This window comes from Schistocerca americana, chromosome X, assembly GCF_021461395.2.
Source record: "Schistocerca americana isolate TAMUIC-IGC-003095 chromosome X, iqSchAmer2.1, whole genome shotgun sequence".
Classification (NCBI taxonomy): domain Eukaryota; kingdom Metazoa; phylum Arthropoda; class Insecta; order Orthoptera; family Acrididae; genus Schistocerca; species Schistocerca americana.
Window position 1 is genome coordinate 391853244 of NC_060130.1, and position 19549 is coordinate 391872792.

Genomic DNA, 19549 nt, shown 5'->3' on the forward strand with positions numbered 1-19549 from the left:
AATGTGTATTCATATCACTAAATAGATAAAAGACTTATGAATGACAGGAAGAATAGCAATTTTTTACTTGATCTGATAGTTGGGAAAAGAGGAGGTAGAAACCCACATGAGAAGTGGACTGAGATTAATGGTACAATGATGAAAGTGGCCCTATATTAACCTAATTTGGACAGGTTTAACTAATGACAGAATTGACCAAATTTAAATGAACTTCATTTGCCGTCATAAACAGAACAGTGGTAAGGATTAGCAAATATTTATCATCATCATACAATTTATGGTTAGTTTTCAGAAATATTCTTCACAGAATGAGGACAGTGTTATGGAAACAGGAACAGAAATTCTTGTAGCAATGTACGTGATCCCTATATTAAGAAAATAAGCAATTCTAACAGCACTGCACTACATAAATCAGTATTTGGATTTAAAGAAAAATGCTTCGATGAGAAGCAAAGCAAAGCAGTTACCTGAAGGTGGCAATGAACACTCACTTAGAGGAATGAGGAGGAGGAGATTAGTGTTTAACGTCCCATCGACAACGAGGTCATTAGAGACGGAGCGCAAGCTCGGGTGAGGGAAGGATGGGGAAGGAAATCGGCCGTGCCCTTTCAAAGGAACCATCCCGGCATTTGCCTGAAGCGATTTAGGGAAATCACGGAAAACCTAAATCAGGATGGCTGGAGACGGGATTGAACCGTCGTCCTCCCGAATGCGAGTCCAGTGTGCTAACCACTGCGCCACCTCGCTCGGTTTAGAGGAATGAGCTGTTCAATGATATCAAAAAGTGTTTCAACACTATTCAGAAAGAAAGCTGTAACAATGCAGTGGTGTAGGCAACATGAGAAATGCATTCACATTCCACACAGTCTGATAAATCTTCTCTATGACAAAAATGTCTTTAGTTAAATCATCAGTTCACAAGAATGTTTGTAAAATGCCATCAAAACAAATAGTTGAAAACATGCCAAATATATGGAACAAATCCCTCTTAGGCCATAATTTCAAATGTGTGTGAGGCTAGAAAGGTCAACAAAAGGATAGAGTTAAAATCTACAATTTACATATCATGAATAATTCCACGTCTCAGTATTTTCTACATTCGGCCAAATAATATTGTTAATTCTGTGTGAACACTGTGAGCTTCAGTAAACAGAATACCAAAAGGAGGGGTTGCAGAGACAAGGATACTAATACACTCTATTAAATAGAGAGAAAAACTGAGAATGTTCTTGAAACCATTTGAAATCATAAGCACATTACAAGATGTCAAATGACTGAGGTTAGTATTAAAAAAAACTGTTTTGCAGTATTCATGCTGATTAAAAAATTCCTGGAATCTATTTAATTTTTCATAGTGTGCCACTTTGTACAGCAACAAAGAGGCAGCAAAAGTATAATGTATGTAATTAGTCAAACAGTTACACAGATCACTAATCAATTGTAACAAAGATTTTCAAAATACTGAGAAATCCCAATGAAGCAGTTAAGCAATGCACTGAAACAAAATTTTATAATAATGCTATAACTATTACCACTAGTACTACTTCTAAACTTTGGGAAAATTGTACTATCAAGTAAAAGTAATATTTAAAATTTCATTCCTCAAGGAAAGCAGGGCACCATTTATATGCAAACTAGTACTTCAGTTTTTACACTTAGTCTCTTGGCGACTGTTACACTTAAACCTTAGAAAAGGTACGGAATTACACTATTTCCTAGTTAGAAAAAAGCTTAGACCATCTTGTCAATTTTCAAACAGAGAAAAATCAGCACCAAACTTTTACACAGTCCTGATACTGACATTTGACAGTAAACAGTACACATGAAATACATTTAAGGACAAAAAATGCAGAGTGAACTTGCATTAAATAATTACACTTTCTGCCTTTTTAAGGCACTGTTTCAATCCAGATTTGATTACATAAAAATTTTTAATGCAGTAATTGGTATAAATACCAAGAATTACAAACCATCAAAAAGTTACACATATGAAGAGGCAATGTTCTTGAAAGGCAACATATGCAACAGAACTGATTTCCCATGTGATAGACACACAGATTGAAACTGTCTTAGTAAAGATACTTAAGCTTAACTGTCATTTATTCCCACTGGCATGATTCACTTTTTAATAGTTCATACAGCTGGGTATGGGAACCTGTGCATTTGACAGAAATTTCTTGATGATACCATCAAGTTATGTTGTCTCAAAAACGTATATGATGATATCCTTAAAAGATACCATCAAGTTATGTTGTCTCAAAAACGTATATGATGATATCCTTAAGACACAAAATTTAAAACTGTGCAGCTGTAGTATTACATTTAGAAAGTGAACATCTGTATTCAGCCAGAGTAAATGCAAACCATATATCTAAATACTGACAACTGACAAGCATTCTGTAATGGGTGGGGAGGAGGAGGAGGAGGAGGAGGAGGAGGAGGAGGATGATGAGTGGTGGAGAGAGATATTATATGTATTATTTCTCATTCAACAATACATTCAGCCTTTTTGTTAGTTTGTAATTTTTCAATGTACTTATAACCTGAAGTAAATGTGTGTAGTACCTTATACAGGAATCTTAAGTTACATTTAAACTTTATAACAATTAAAAAATATCACATTTCAAATAGTTACACTTCTCTGAAAATTAATTATTTCAGTCTGATAACTACACAACATGACACAGATATGAAACAAATAACCCAGAACATATTTTGATTTAGGAAATAAGTCTCTACATCTATACCACTAAAATTTGCACCATTAAATGAGATTTCTTGTCACTAAAGGAAAAAATAAAGAAAGGAAAATATATACTCTTTGCACTGCAATACACACAAGCAACAGAATCACATCAAAAAAGAAAGAGTAAAACAAAGATAAGAGCTGATTATAGGCGGAATACTAGAAATTTTAAAGAACTGCATTGCATTGTTCTGCTGCCTTAGTGCCTATCTGTTCAATATTTCTCATTGTTTAGTATAAACATAAGAATGTAAATTAAGGCAGAATAAAAATGCCAACAATTTTCAGTGTGTTTAATACATGTTAAAAAAAATCAGATTTGGATTTAAATACTTATAAAATAGCAATTTCACTTTTTAAATACATGAGTCAACTTATCTAATGTTTAAACTGTGGTATAAATTCACCCAACTGCACAACGTCAATGACATCCATTCACTCTTTTTTTTTTTCCTCAGTTAGCCTCAAGGAATCACTGTCCATTTCATAAGGACCAGTTATGTATTTTGAAAGGTTTTACCTGAAATGCCTTTCATAGTAACAGCATTATTGTACACATCATTTTACAATGAATTTAAAATACTCTTTATGATAAAATAAATGTTGAGGTATGACTTAGATTATTACAAACAGTCAATTTGGTACTTTGACTTTTTCAAATACACAACTGCAAATTTTCATATCACTCAATAGGTTTTCTCACATACACTCCATATTCACTGACACACACAGTCACTGGAACTAAACAAGTATGGAACTTATGAGTTTCCAAGAAACAGCACAGCTGCTAGCATTCTGATCCTGGTGGAGTTGCATACCTATTCCTTGGGTCAGGGTCACCATCACATATATACTTGCCTGAAACAGGTACCAAAATAAATTTCAGCAAGAAGACACATGATTTTTAGAACTTTCTCATTTTATAACCTTCTGTACAAATATTAGTTTTATGCTTGGTAATCATACACATTTGCTAAACAAATATTTGTTCATCAACTTTGTTGAGAATCATATTTCACAAAACAGAATCAAAGATCATAAACCACATCTTATAAATTCACGTCACTTTGCATATGAAATAGTTCATTTCAGGGGGATGGCATGTACTTAATAATCATCGACACTGATGGTGGATTTAGGTATGACAGCATTTTAAAGGAGAATCAGATAGAACATTACAGAAATTCTTAGATGCAACTGAGAAACATATTTCAGCTACTGAACTAAACATGTCTGTCCTACAAGATGGCAGCATTACTGAGGTGGTGTTTTGGTTACAGATAATCTGTTATAATGTGTTCAAACATCACAAACATGCTTCAAACATCACAAAACATCAACACTCCCACATTAGCATTCTTCCTGTGCTGTCTAAAACACACAGCATGTCTGTCAAAATGATAGTGCACATGCCAAACAGCTGTGCAAGTGGATGAAATCCTCATTGTGTATGCAATAAGTACACAACTCATGAAATGCAGTTCAGGTTCAGTACTATGGTAGCCGACCAACAGACTCCATTCCACATGGACACTAAAATTTCAGATGTCCATAACTCACTAGAAATCTACCTGTAGTTCAGAAAAGAGTGGGCAGGGGGAGGGGGGGCAGAGAGAGAGAGAGACTGGTGGGGGGGGGGGGAAGAGAGAGAGAGAGAGAGAGAGAGAGAGAGAGAGAGAGAGAGAGAGAGAGAGAGAGACTGGGGGGGGGGGGGGGGGGGAATGACGGCAGAGGGCATGGGGAGAATGGGGCGGGAGAGTGCGGCAGAGTGGGGCGGGAGAGTGCGGCAGTGTGTGGAGGAAAGGGTGGCTGGGGGGGAGGGGACGGCAGAGGGGGTAGAAACAACTGGCTAGTACTTAAAAAAATAATGAAATTACACTAAATTGTCACTCTCAAGTCAGAGGATGAACTGGTCATTATGGTATTAATTTTGGTACTGCCAATATCTATTACGACATTGTGCAGGTAAGCGAGTGTATCTGGGTCCAAGTGCAGGTGGACATGTCTAGTACATGATGTGCATTTGCAAAATCATCTACTGATAGGTGGTGGCCTATTCTTTTCGAGTAACTTCCATACTACAAGTACACTGTTCTAATAATTCCTTGGTTACAATTAACTTTTTGTTAGTCGCATATGTATCTGTGATATACACGGACTAATTTATGTTCAATATTTCTACAATAAATGGAGAAATGGAGATAAGTGCTTCATGGCCCAGACATCTTTCATCACATTATTATTGTTCCACAGAAGTTTCAAGCTTATCTCAATAATGCTGTGGTTGCTATGAGGCAGACCTCAAACGTGTACCATGTTGCATCAGTTAGATATCTCACACCAACTTGTGTAATGCATTGTTGCCACTATTGAATGCAACAACAGCATTGTTTAGAGCACACTCAAGCCAGTAGTTCTGTTATTGTCTGGTAGATGAGTGTACATTTCATTGTTACTAGAATTCCTAGTCTTGAAAATGGGTAATGTGTATAATTCTGAGAATCTTAAGGATCTGGAAGAGGCACATCACATTCTTTTCAATGATGATGTCTCCACTGAACATCATTTTGTAGAAATTGATTCTGAAACTGAAGACATGACTGGAACAGTATCTGTAGACTGAGACACAGATCATAAAGTCGATGAAGGGAAAACTGATGTAGTACAGGAAAGTGAAGAAAATTATTACTTGGGCGAGTACAAAAGGAAAAGATGATGATGATGATGATGATGATGATGATGATAATAATAACAACATAGTAATGATGATATAAAAACATATCTATTATTTTACTTCAAGTAAGTATGGAATAAATGGAGACATGTGCCTTGGGAAACAACAACTCTATAATACACTGACCAAACTGCCTGGGGTAGTGGGAAACGAAAAGAATATGATGACTGAATTTGATTGCTGGAGCCTTTTCATTAGTGATGATACATCTAACCATGGAAAATATCAGCGGGTGCGTAGCTGATCTGGAAGGGAATTTTGAATGTGAGAGTGATTGCAGACACACAGATATAGTCACAATGAAAGTCTTTTTCTATTGGTGTGTTTACTGTAGGATGGCAAAATATTCACGACTTCTGGGCAGCAGATGATCTTGGCGTCAATATTTTCAGAATGACTATGTCCGAGAAACATTTCCGATTCCTAACAAGATGCATTTATTTCGATCATGGCATCTCAAGTCAATAACAAAGAAAAATAGACAAATTTGTGGCCATGAGGGAAATGTTCACCTCGTTTGTGAATAACTACAAGACACATTACCCCATTCGTCAAAACGTCACTACTGATGAGCAGCTACCAGCATTTCGATGGCGGTGTGGATTACACCAGTTGAAACCATATAAATGTGGAATAAAAATCTTTTGTCTGTGTGACACTAAACTACACTATACTTACAACATGGAGTCGTACAGGTGTTTGGAAATCCCCATTACAGACTTCTAGGACTTGTAGAGAGGAGTGAGTTCATAATATTTTGAATAGGAACCAATGTCTGGAAATGTACTGGTTCCATTCTACAACAATTTCTGTTCAGATGTGTAATGCATCCATATCTGCTGGGCAAAAGATAAAAGTCTCAAGAGCTGCTTGTTCTGGTACGTAACAGAGTAGACAAGATGATTGGTACTATGTCAGATGATCACCTGATGTTGTATTGCATCCGTACTGTTCTGTATGTATAGTATGCTGGGTCCTTTTTTGTTTCAGAATAATATAAACATGTAATGTTTAAGTGCTGATATAATCAAATATGGTTAAGTAACAAGTGGATGTTGCATTATGTTTCCTTTCAAATTGTTACCTAATAACTGTACTGTGTCACACCTAACTCAGTTCCTTAGGTAGAAGTGGACGTGTTAACCATCTGAATTGAAACACTTGTACAATGGAAATGGCACATTTATGGACTGGTTTCTTATTCAAAATATTATGTAATCACTCCCCTATAAAAGTCCTAGAAGTTTCTAACAGGAATTTCCAAACATCCTGTAGTGTGGACTACTGCCAGAAGATCTCTTTCAGAATAATAATTCTGTCAAAGCAGTACTTCTGAGACTTGCTGAGCCAATACATGAGACTGGTAGGGGCATTACAGTGGATAATTGGTTCACTAGTTTAGAATTAGTGATAGAATTGCAGAAAAGGAGGTTGTCTCTTGTACGTATAGTTAGAAAAAACAAAAAGGAAGCACCCTCAAATTTCATATCTCCAAAGGTATGCATCTTCGAAAAATGTGGTATGCATCTTTTTTAGTTTGCAAAACCATGCAAAAATTGTTTATCTGTATGAAGCAATGAAGACACTAAGATGCACTCTGATTATTTCAATGATTTACTTAAATCTATGGTTTACTGAGGACTATTTGTATAGCTATTTACTACACTTCTGCATTAAATTATGTAAACTATTTAAGTTAATTTTAAAATCATAGTCTGATGTTCAGTTCTGTATATGTCACATTTGTACCAATGAAGATAACTGCAATCTTTTTTTATACAAAGAAGTTGGCACTTAAAGACAAAAATCGTAGTACATATCCAGGAGATACATCATGACTAGGAGCATCATGAGGTGACTCACCTAACGAAAGGTTAAATAAAGATACAAAAATTTTAAAAAATGTTAGCAAATATATAGAATTTAAGCACCAAAAATAACAAAAAACTATCAACATTAAATACAACAACTGTTTGCAAATTTTTGTCATTAGTATTTTCAAGCTCATGGTTTAAACCATATCCAGGGAGTCTTGAAAACAATAAAAACTTTTTCTAGTTCAAGAACACCTGCTGTTTCTAATAAAACAATAATAAAGAAAAGAGATTATAATATTTAGCAGCATAACATCGAAGTAAGTACAAATTTGATGTATAAATTTTTTTATGGTATTATTATGTATTCAACTCGCCTAGAATACTCTCAAGTAACTACTGCAGAGGAATAGGGTTGATAACCCATAACTTCCCCAGAGAAGTACTAAAGAGAACTCGGTATACTTCGTTTGTTCCTAGAACTACTGCAGTCACAGAATGGGTGGAACATCATTGTGGTTGATATTTCCCATGTTTTGACATTCTGTAGCACAAAAGTGGTGAATGACACAGCCTTGAAATTTTAACAGCATGAAGAGCACCAAAACTTTTGTATCTGATGCAGACACCTCACATTCCATCTTCATCTGTATCCATACTCTGCAAACCACTGTGTAGAGAATGGCAGAGGGTACGTTCCATTTTACCAGTTATTAGGGCTTTCCCCATTCCATTCATTCACATATGGAGCACAGGAAAAATCACTGATTAAATGCCTCTGTGTATGCTGTGATTAATCTAATCTCGTCCTCACAACCCATATGGGGGCAAAATGTGTGAGGTTGTAGCATATTCCTTGAATCATAATTTAAAGCTTGTTCCTGAAACCTTATCAGTAGGCTTTAGCAGGGGAGTTATGTTTATCTTCAAGAATGTGTCAGTTGTTGTTTCAACATCTCTGTCACACTCTGCCGCCAGTCAAACAAACCTGGACCATTTGTACTTCTCCGTATATGTTCAGTATCCCCTATTAGTCCTATTTGGTACGTATCCCACACACCTGAGCAATGTTCTAGGGTGGCTCACACAAGTGATTTGAAAGCAAGCTTCTTTGTGGACTGGCTGCATTTCCCTTATACTGTACCGATAAACCTAAGTCTGCTACCAGTTTTACCCACACTTTTTTTTGCGAAGTGTGTAGTTTTACATTTCCAAACATGTCATGCAAGTTGCCAATCTGTGCACCACTTTGAAATCTTACCAAGGTTGGACTGAATATCGGTACAGCTTCTTTCAGATTGCACTTCATTTCAGCTAACTGCATCAACTGCAAAAAGTTTCAGGTTACTATTAATACTGCCCACAACGTCAACACCATTAATATTCAACAGCAACAGACCCAACAAACTTCATTGTGGCACACACAAAGTTCCTTCTAGATCTGTCAATGGCTCTACATCCAAGGTAACTTGCTCCATCCTCCCTACCAAAAGCTCCTCTACCCAGTCACAAATTTCACTTGATACCTCATACGATCGTACTTTTGATAATAAGCACACATTTCACAATGAGTCACATGGTTTGCAGAAATCAAGAAATATTGCATCTATCTGACTGCTTACATCCAAAGCTTTCAATATGTTATGCGAGAAGAGTGTGAGTTGGGTTTCATATAATCAATGTTTTCAGAATCCGTATTATAAGGGGCGTTCAAAAAGAAACGAACCGGAGTCTGGAATGCGCAAACCGGTGACAGGAGGGTTATATCATGGCGTGCATAATGAGGTGTGGTTCTGACCGGAGCGTGGAAGTTCACAGCCCATCGCTAGAGGACACGTGTGCACATCACATGACTATACAGAGCTAGCAGCAACATTCATCAATTGTCCAACGCTGCCAGCCGCATTGCAAACCATGACATGGAGGCATCAACAGAAGAGCAACAAGGTCGTGTTCCGTTTTCTGACAGCAGAAGGAGTAGGAGGAACAGACATTCATCAACAAATGTCACAAGTGTACGGTGAACACTGCATGTCCCTTGCAAGAGTCAAGGCATGGCAGAAGCGCTTCAGGGAAGGACGGGTGTCTTTAGCCGATAATGCACAGCCTGGGGCACTGCATTTCATTTGCATTACTGATGACACCATCCAGCTCATAACCCAGGACCGCCGCGTGACAGTGAAAGCCATAGTCGCCGTGGTCAGACTGAGTGTTGGAAGTGTTCATACCATCATGAAGGACCAACTGCAAATGCACAAAGTGTGTACCCAATGAGTGCCCCACAATCTTCAACCATACCAGGAAGTGTGTCAAATGGCCCACTGTCTTGCTCATTTGCAGTGCTATGCTCGGAAAGGGAATGCATTCCTGACACGAGTGATGGCTGGAGATGAGTCATGGTGTCATAACTTCGAACCAGAGTCACTACGACAAAGTATCCAGTGGAAACATCCAGGGGAACCACCACCCAAAAAAAGCCAAGGCCATCCACCTGAGTGAAGGGAAGGTTATGCCACCCAGTGGCAGAAGATACTGCTGAGCCAACGTGCTCAATTTCAATCGCTGATTTACAACCTGTGCCATCTGAACCCTTCTCCATAGCATCAGCTTTCCTGCGAGTTAGTCTTCAAACAATACTTTGTTCCTGCAATCCTCTTCTTTGCATTTTCAAAACCTAAGCATATGGTATATTATCTGATTCTTAGAGTGCATAGCCTGCAATGCATTTACCAACACACGCAAAAAGGAATGTCTTTACAATAAATTATAAAATGAGGCAAATACATTTATAGGGTTAACCAGAGGGAGAGCAATGCAAATTCTGAAGTTCAGAAATTTGTGATCAACCATACAAATTTTCTCACCTGAGACAAATCTTCGTTTCACAAGTGACAGTCTGTAGCCTGCACCAACCAGCTCAAACTCTAAGCCCGACAGAGTAGTACCTTCACAATTAAATTGTGTTGCTATAGTGCTCTGATTACTTGGACCATTAGTCACTTCCAAACGTGCCCTCAGGGAACCAACACCATGATTTTCACTATGTTGGGAGAGTTCCGTGAATTTCCATAAAGCACGATTATTTTCTGGCTGCCTATATAAAACAGTAACAACAGAATTGGTCAAACAAACTTACACACAAGAAATCTAAAATTTAAAAAATATGACTAATGTAATTTTATGTCTGGATAAGTTTTATTATAAAAAATTAAGACTAAATTTGATAAATGTGAATATGAAGAATATTTCTCTTCAAATTTTACCAGAATTGTGAAGTTTGTTGACCATAATAGCACATACAATACTTTAAGAAAACAATAAAACATGTCAAAGGGTGAGAGATATATATGGAAAAAGAAGCTAATCTGAAATTAAATGTATTTCAAATCGAATTTATGTCACTGTTTGGAAGCTGCTTTTATATACAAAAAAATGCAGAATTTCTATAAGGAAAAAAGTAAAGGAATTAAAATATCTTGTAAAAGGAAAGTTATATGCATATATTCCAAAATAAGTCAGTCTCCTGTATTACTTGCATTCAACAAAAATTACAGAAATACTACAGAAAGGTATTAAAATATCCAAATATATGCATATTATTACAGAAAATGGTAATACAATTCAGACCATATGGAAAACTGTAAAATAGACACGAAAACTAGACAATGCAGATGTGAGTATCACAACTGCACTGCAATAATCACTTACTCAATACAGCATCAAAAGTCCAGTCAAATACTCAAGTTCAAAAAGCAAATTCCACCAACAAATTTTCAGAAGTCATTCATGGACATTTCTTGAATATTTTAATCTTTGTATCTGTACTATAACGAAAACATCTGCACAACAGTGTAAAGATCAGAAGTATGCAATATGTCTTTTGTCTGGCAACAAATTTGCTATATTCACTATCAGTATTTGTTGTTAACAACACTAATGCCTGCTTTATTCTTTGGCCTCAACTTTCCATTCAGCACTGTTCAGTTCTGCCTCGGGATTTTCATTTGTTAATACATTGATTTATGTGCCACAGTAACAGAGAGCTGGAGACAAAAGAAGGACAGAGGACTTGAGAGAGGATTAATCGTATTTTGGCAGAATGATTGGTGACTTGTTGCAAAAGATGTAGAGGGTAAAGAAAAAAATGCCACACTTCATGATCAGCATGCGAGCCCTCAACCCAGTTTAAGACAAAAAATATCTAGCAAAATCTAGATCCACCAATAGATCTCATAGAGATTTGATTTTAAGAACGAGGCTCTGGCAATGCTGTAACTACATGCTATATGGTCAATAACAGGTAGCATAAGCTTTGTGCTGCTCTGGAGCTGCCCCATTAGCTCAGTGAGATGAGGCAACACCATGAGAAATGATATGCTGACTTACGGATGTTCAAGTCATATTCACATCAAACTTTTTATTACAGTTAAAATATCAAATTGTATCCAATTTACACCTTCACATTGAGGTATCTTGTGTATTTCTTTCAGTTACTGTTACCTTTATTTAAATTTTAAGATATAACATGAACCTGTGAGACATAAACAACCACTTTGTTTCACCCATGACACAAATAACATATAATATTGCATAAAGTATCATCATCTGTATCCAATGAGGCACAAAAGCACAATAAGTACTAGGTTACACTAGACTGCACATTATGCTATGCACAACAGTTCCATTCTTTACGTTTTACGTCCAGGCTTATCTTCACAGAGCTGGAACATATTCGTACGAGCAACATTCACATTACAAAATATGTTCAAAGCAACCACATTGCATTTGTAAACACTTCATCACTTCACGGATCATACTTTGCTGGACACTATGCAAGACAACTGCACCCACATTGCCGAACCAGCATGTACTTGAGCTGTTACGCTGCGTATCTCCATGGGTGGAGTACTACAAACATGTCCCTCTAAGCATTCCCATGAATAAAAATCTAGTGGATAACGTCTGGGGAACATGGAGGCCAGAACATTGGACCTCCACGCCCAATCGATTTCCCTGGAAATGCTTCATTTAAATAGTTACGCACATTCATTCCAAAGTATGGTGGTGCACCATCATGCTGAAACCATAGCCGCTGCCGAACACCAGAGGAACGTTTTCTAATGCGTCAAGCGAAGTATTACAAAGGAACGTATGATACAGCGGTACATTCATCTTGTCCACCAACAGCTAAGGGCCCAAAAGCAATCCTCCCACGATTACAGCCCACATATTTATGCCAAAGCGTGCCTGAATGTCACATTTACGAATTACATGGGTTGAGTTCTGACCAATAATGGTTGTTGTGGAGACTGAAAATACATTCACAAGTGAAGCTAAGCTTGTCAGTCCATACAACATTTTTTATAAACTGTTCACAAAACTTAACTTGTTGAGTACTGTCTTCTGGCTGCTGGTATTGAGTTAATGTGTAATGACACGAATGCAGTTCTTCATCATTTAACACTTCAGCAACACACATTTCACATACCTGGGATGGCTTGCAATATTCTAGGTACATGGGCGAGGTGACTGATCAACAGTTTCAAGAATCAGGTACTCTGTCTGTGGAGTATGTCCAGTCCTTGAATAACCTCTGTCTACCACTTGTGGACAAAGATTACTGGTTTCCTGAATGCGTTGCACCCGCAATGAAAAAATTGTTATAAAGGTGGTGTCTTTATGGAAACAGTGCAGCATACACACGAGCAGCAGCAGCTTGATTTCTGGATGCACCTAGTACCAAAAGCATATAACATGCTCATGACCATAACTGGTCATTTCAAGTTGATGTAGAGTGTACTCCATTGGGAGCCACTCTACATCAACTTGAAATGACCAGTTATGGTTGTGCACGGTGCAGATAGTAGGCAGTTTATGGATACCACTGTCATAATAGGCTATTGTCAGGTGACAAAATAACGTCTTGCTTACAAGCGACAAGAACTAGGGAATGAACATCTAAAAGATAAAAAAGGAACCTGACAATGATTTGAACTATAGCTCCATGGTGGATGTGGATTTGATGTCCCAGTCTTCTAACTTGGCTACAATTGCTGCTACAGTACTCCGAGGTGATACATTTTCCTCTGCACGTTCCGATGCCCTGCATGATGACAGTAGTGTTGTCATGTCATTGTGTTCACACAAGTGTTTTTAAAATGCACCTGGCCTGATTCTGCTACCTAAACCTTAGCCTTGAATTTGGATGAAGAATTACATGCCAACCCCCAAGTGTGGAGCGTTTTCTTCATCCTGTGTACTACTATAGCCTATATATGATGCTAAGGAAATTAACTATCTATATGGAAGGTGGTTTAGAGTGAGTCTGTACTGTTGGAGTCTGAACAGTAACATTTAAAAGGAATTGCTAATTCAATGTGATGCACAATCAACAAATGATCGGCAATTTTATTGTAACAAAAATTGAATGCATGACCCATTTTAATGCAACTGGTGCTTATGCAAGTTTAATATCCAGCTTGACTGAGCTATCAACTGCATTTACATAGAACTGATTCTCACAAACCAACGAACTACAGCAATTTCTCACTCATTTACCAGCTATCCACAATTTTAACAATAAATTTTGTGACAGGAAGGACAGAGTCACCATATGGCTACAGCGATTCAGATAGTGGAACCACAGATTGCTGCATCGTTCGCCATCTATATGTGTCATTAGGTACGAGAACTTTTCTTGCCTACTTCCTTGACCACCAAAAACACTATTAGGAAGCACCGTAGAACTAAAACTGTGTCACTCCTAAATGCCGAGTGTAGCAAGCACAGATATTTCCAACAAACATACAGTTTACATATTTCCTTCTCTTACGTTGTATTGTATTGTGTTGTTTTGTATGTTAACTGGGGGCCTAGAAACGACAGAGTCTACGCCCTCACCGCAGCGTCCGCAACCCCCACGATAACTACCGCAGTCCACTTCACCCATCCATCGCCCCACACCAAACCACTCTTTCAGGGTTATTGTGTGGTTCGGTCCCTGGTGGACCTCCCCCCCCCCCCCTCCCCCTCCCCCACAGAACGTCTCACATCCTACAAGTGTACCCCCTATGTTTGTGTGGTAGAGTAATGGTGGCATACACATACATGGAGAACTTGTTTACGCAGCAATCGCCGACATAGTGTAGAGGTGGAATAAGGAGAACCAACCCACATTCGCCAAGGCAGATGGAAGACTACCTAAAAACCATCCACAGACAGGGCAGCTCATCAGACCTCGACAGCCGTGTGTTAGACTGCACGACTAATGGGGTGGGCTTTCTTTTACTTAGCGAGACCAGATATTTATTCTGAACTCTTCTCATAGGAAAAATTACACAAACATTCTTGTATATACTTAAGTTGTTCCACACTATGAGAGATCAAAAGGTAACTAATCCAAAATAAGTTAAAGATAACATTTTTGTATCCAGCGATGAACTTATTAACTATGCATACTATTACAATTTTACTGCCAGAAATGGCTCTTACTTGGGAAATTTTACATGTGGTGTATTTGGACAACATTTTTTTGAGAGTGCTGTGAATTCAATTTCACACCAAAGTAAAGATTAATAGTGGCAGGACCATCACAAGGAAGGAAAGTACAATTGCAACAAATGTAATGTATCAGAGGCAGAGTGTTACTTATTTATTTTTTCAGATTTACATCCTCGTTACTGTGGGATGATCTTCAAATAACTGAGACATAACATTACACAGCTATAGGAGTCTTGCTGAAGGTAATATGTCACCTGCCTGTTGCAGCACTAGTCTCAGGCCACAGTGGACAGTCAAGGGAGTATGCGGGCCATCCGCCTGCATAATTTTGCAATTCGGTGCTGCAATAATCTGGCATAGTGTTCTGCACGCAACTGTATCATAGCAGTGGGCTTGATTGCTACATGAAATAGCATAAAGAAACATTTCACAGTCAAATGTGCGACAGCACAAAATACGCAGCCAGGGCAAAAACACAGGAGAGCCAAATAAACTGGTACACCTGCCTAGTATCCTGTAGGGACCCTGAGAGCACACACAAGTGCCGCAACATGACGGGGCATGGACTCAACTGATGTCTGAAGTAGTGTTGGAGGGAACTGACAGCACGAATTCTGCAGGGCTGCCTATAAATCCCTAAAAGTATGAGAAGATGGAGATCTTTTCTGAACAGCACGTCGTAAGGCATCCTAGATATGCTCAATAATGTTGACGTCTGGGGAATTTGGTGGCCAGCAGAAGTGTTTAAACTCAGGAAAGTGTTCCTGAAGCCATGCTGCAGCAATTCTGGATGTGTGGGGTGTTGCATTGCTCTGCTGGAATTGCCCAAGTCTGTTGGAATGCACAATGTACATGAATGGATGCAGGTGATTTGACAGGATGCTTACACATGTATCACATGTCAGAGTCATATCTAGGTGTATCAGGGGTTCCATATCGCTCCAACTGCACACACCCCACACTATTACAGAGCCTCCACCAGCTAGAACAGTCCCCTGCTTACATGCAGGGTTCACGGATTCATGTGGTTGTCTCCATTTTCTTCAGTCGTCACTGGTCCCGTTCTTGCAGGATCTTTTTCCAGCTGCTGCGATGTCAGAGTGTTGATGTTTTACCGGGTTCCTGATATTCACTTTGCACTCATGAAATGGTCATATGGGAAAATCCCCACTTCATCCTTACCTCAGAGATGCTGTGCCCATCGCTCGTGTGCCAACTATACCACCACGTTCAAACTCACTTAAATGCTGATAGCCTGTCATTGCAGCAGCAGTGACTGAGCAAACAACTGCGCCAGACACTTGTTGTCTTAATTAGGCATTGCCGACTGCAGTGCCATGTTTTGCCTTTTTATATCTCTGTATTTGAATACGTGCATGCCTATACCAGTTTTTTTGGCACTTCAGTGTACGTATCTCCACAGTTCAGTCAGAAATTTCATGCCATTGGTACTTTTCAATCCACTGGGGCAGTCTCTGTACTCATCATCAGTTGGATGTGAAGCCAGGCAGCAACAAATTTAGCGAGGAGCACCTTCAACTTAGTGCACACACCAGTCTGAGCTGTCAGCTAGTCCTGATGGTTATGGACTTCAAACTGGTATCACTGAGGTGAGGCCATCGCCCGACACTCCTGCCAGCCTTCTAGAGTTCTACATTCAACTTGGGCTTAGCTACCTTAGTCCATGGGCACAGTACGCCACTCCAGCCATAAGCTCACTGCGCTACTGACTGAACACCTATCTTGTGTCAGCAACGCCACAGTCATTGTTTCCACTAGCCGTTGTTGCTGTCTGTTGATTCCGCTGCTTCAGCAGACACATTCCCTGCACACAGCCACAGTCAGCACCTGGGCTGCAGTCATTCACCTACTGTATAATAACCATTTAATAATGAAAAATTCTTTAGGGAGACAGCTTTCTCGGCCCTGTGTGCTCACTGTGGTACTGAAAGCTTCCATCCCCCACAGCCATCAACACATACACCATTCTGACGGCAGAAGTGGTCATCTTGGAACACTGGTGTCACTGTAATGATCAATAGAAATATTACACCATTGCAGAATATAAATATGAGGACCTGCTGAAAATTAGTGCCCTCAAATTTATTATGTGAAAACTATTAAAATTTTTTAAAAATAAAGCAAATGTTATTAGCATTCTATACCTTTATTCTTCACGTTTACATATTTGCAGCCCTTTGTCACCAAAAGGTTCTGAATTGTAGCATGTAACATGGCGGTGTATTATGTAACTATGTCAATGTGTGAGAAACCGCATGCTATAATCAAATTTGGAACCTGAAGCGATTATTCATACACAGAGAACCTTCTCCTTCAGCATGACAATACCACACCACATACAAGTGCTGCAACATCTGCAACAATCCAATGCCTTTGGGTTCACTGTCACTGATCATCCTCCTTACAGTCCCAACTTGGCCTCATCTGATTTTCATCTGTCTCCAAAACTTGAAGAAAACCTTCGAGGACTTCACTTCGATAGTGATGATGCAATGCAAGCAGATGTGAAGTTGTGGCTTGGTGAACAAAGTCAAACACTGTAATGTGGTGGCATCAACAAACTGGTCTCTCACTGGAAGAAAAGTGCGGTTTTCTGTCACATTTATCTCTACAAACACTCTTATAACACTGTCCCAGTATCTTGGGGTCTGTGGCAGAACCCTTGTTTCATCATAGATAATGGAATGATTGAGTTCCAGACAGTGCTCAGCAATAGTTGATTTAGTTGCCTTTAGTTGGGTGTGCTCTGACGTTTTTTTCAATCTGATGTCTACTGTCCTAGCTGTTTGGTCAGTGTACGACATGCCATATTGACAAGGTATATTAAAAACTGCTGGTTTCCATAGTCCTAGGTTATCTTTCACGTTTCCCCAGAAGCCCTCTTATTTTAGTAAGTGGACAGAACACACACCTGATGATGTGCTTCCTGAGAATCCTGCTGATTTTGGCAGAAATGGATCCCACATATGGCAGATATGCTTGAGTCTTTGCTTCATCTTTCTTTTCTTCTAAATCTTGTGATGGAGTGGTTGATTGAAGGACCTTCTGAATCTGTTTGGGCATGTATCCATTCTTGCAGAACACTGATCATAGATGCTCTATATTTACTGCCGAACTATCTGGCTCTGACAAAGCGTGTGCCCTGTGAACCAATATATTCAGATCTCTGTTGTTCTGCACTCGGTAGTGACAGTTTGCAGGTGTAAATCAGTGTGTGTATGTTTTCAATGCACACTGTGGACGAACAAGTCGTCCGCTCTCCTTTTGACAAGTAAACTGAGAAATGGTAACTGGCCATTCTCTTCCATTTCCATGGTGAACTTACTATTTGGGTGACGAGAGTTCAGATGTTGCAAAAAATCACTGAGGCTATCCATACCATGAGGCCAGAGCGCAAAAGTATAATCCATATACCTGAAGAAGCTTGTAGGTTTGTATCTAGCTAACTTTAATGCCTCTCCTTTAGATCTCTCCATGAACATACTGACAACCACTGGAGGCAGAGAGTTATCTTCTGTCTGCTCATAATATTGGTCCCCGTACAGAAAGCATCAGCAAATTCCTCTGCAACTGTTTCCAACGTGTCAAACTGAACAGGGATCTCACATCAAAACTGACCACTATATAACATTCTGTGATATGTAGTTGTACGAGACATTGGAAGAAGTCCCCTGAGTTGCAGATGTGATTAATACACTCCCCAATGCATTGGGAACTGCAATTTCTTCAGGTACTTGGCTGTTTGTTATTCTCACGCACCAATGTTGCTGGCAAATGGGTGCAGTGGCACACATCCTTTACCCTTTGTGTACTTTTGGCAATCTATATAGTCTAGGTGGAAGTGGTGCTCTCATTTGTAGTTCATGGTGGAGAAAGTGTGGGTACAAATACTTGACCACTTCCAGTCAACGAGCAGTATCTAATAGCGCCTGCTGAAGGTAACAAGCCACACTTTTGAAATAGCATGCAAGAACAAGGCTGGCATCCGGCAGAATACCCAACAGCTCACAATATCAACAGATTGCCAGGAAAGTCTGAAGAATAATACACTGAAGCACCAAAGAAACTTGTATAGTCATGCATATTCAAATACAGAGATATGTAAACAGGCAGAATATGGCGCTGCAGTCGGCAGTGCCTACATAAGCCAACAAGGGTCTGGTGCAGTTGTTTGATCACTTACTGCTGCTACAATGGCAGGTTGTCAACATTTAAGCAAGTTTGAACATGGTGTTATAGTTGACAGCATCTCGTGGGTAGCGACGAAGTGGGAATCTTCCCATATGACCATTTGATGAGTGTACCATGAATATCACAAATCAGGTAAAACATCAAATCTCCGACATCGCTGCAACCAGAAAAAGATCCTGCAAGATTGGGACGAATAATGGCTAAAGAGAATTGTTCAATGTGACAGAAATGCAACCCTTCCCCAAATTGCTACAAATTTCAGTGCTGGACCATCAAGTGTCAGCACACGAACCATTCAACAAACCATCATCGATATGGGCTTTCGGAGCCAAAGGCCCACTCATGTACCCTGGATGACTGCACGACACAAAGCTTTATGCCTCGACTGGGCCTGTCAAAACCAACATTGGACTGTTGATGACAGGAAACATGTTGCCTGGTTGGACGAGTGTCATTTCAAATTGTATTGAGCAGATGGATGTGTATGGGTATGGAGACTACCCCATGAATCCATGGACCCTTCATGTCAGCAGGGGACTGCTA

General features: G+C 39.2%; 1 protein-coding gene across 1 annotated transcript in view; it reads right to left on the reverse strand.

Annotated features, from left to right (window-relative positions):
• Window positions 1–628: 628 nt before the first annotated feature.
• The window catches only part of LOC124554738 (F-BAR domain only protein 2-like), a 280178-nt gene continuing 261257 nt past the window's right edge, over window positions 629–19549 (reverse strand). Inside the window, exons 18-19 of the mRNA XM_047128385.1 lie at window positions 10159–10388; window positions 629–3604 (exon numbers count right to left, since the gene is read on the reverse strand). Coding sequence (XP_046984341.1) covers window positions 3534–3604; window positions 10159–10388 — 301 coding nt within the window. The 3' untranslated portion in view covers window positions 629–3533. The remainder of the gene's footprint in view (window positions 3605–10158; window positions 10389–19549) is intronic.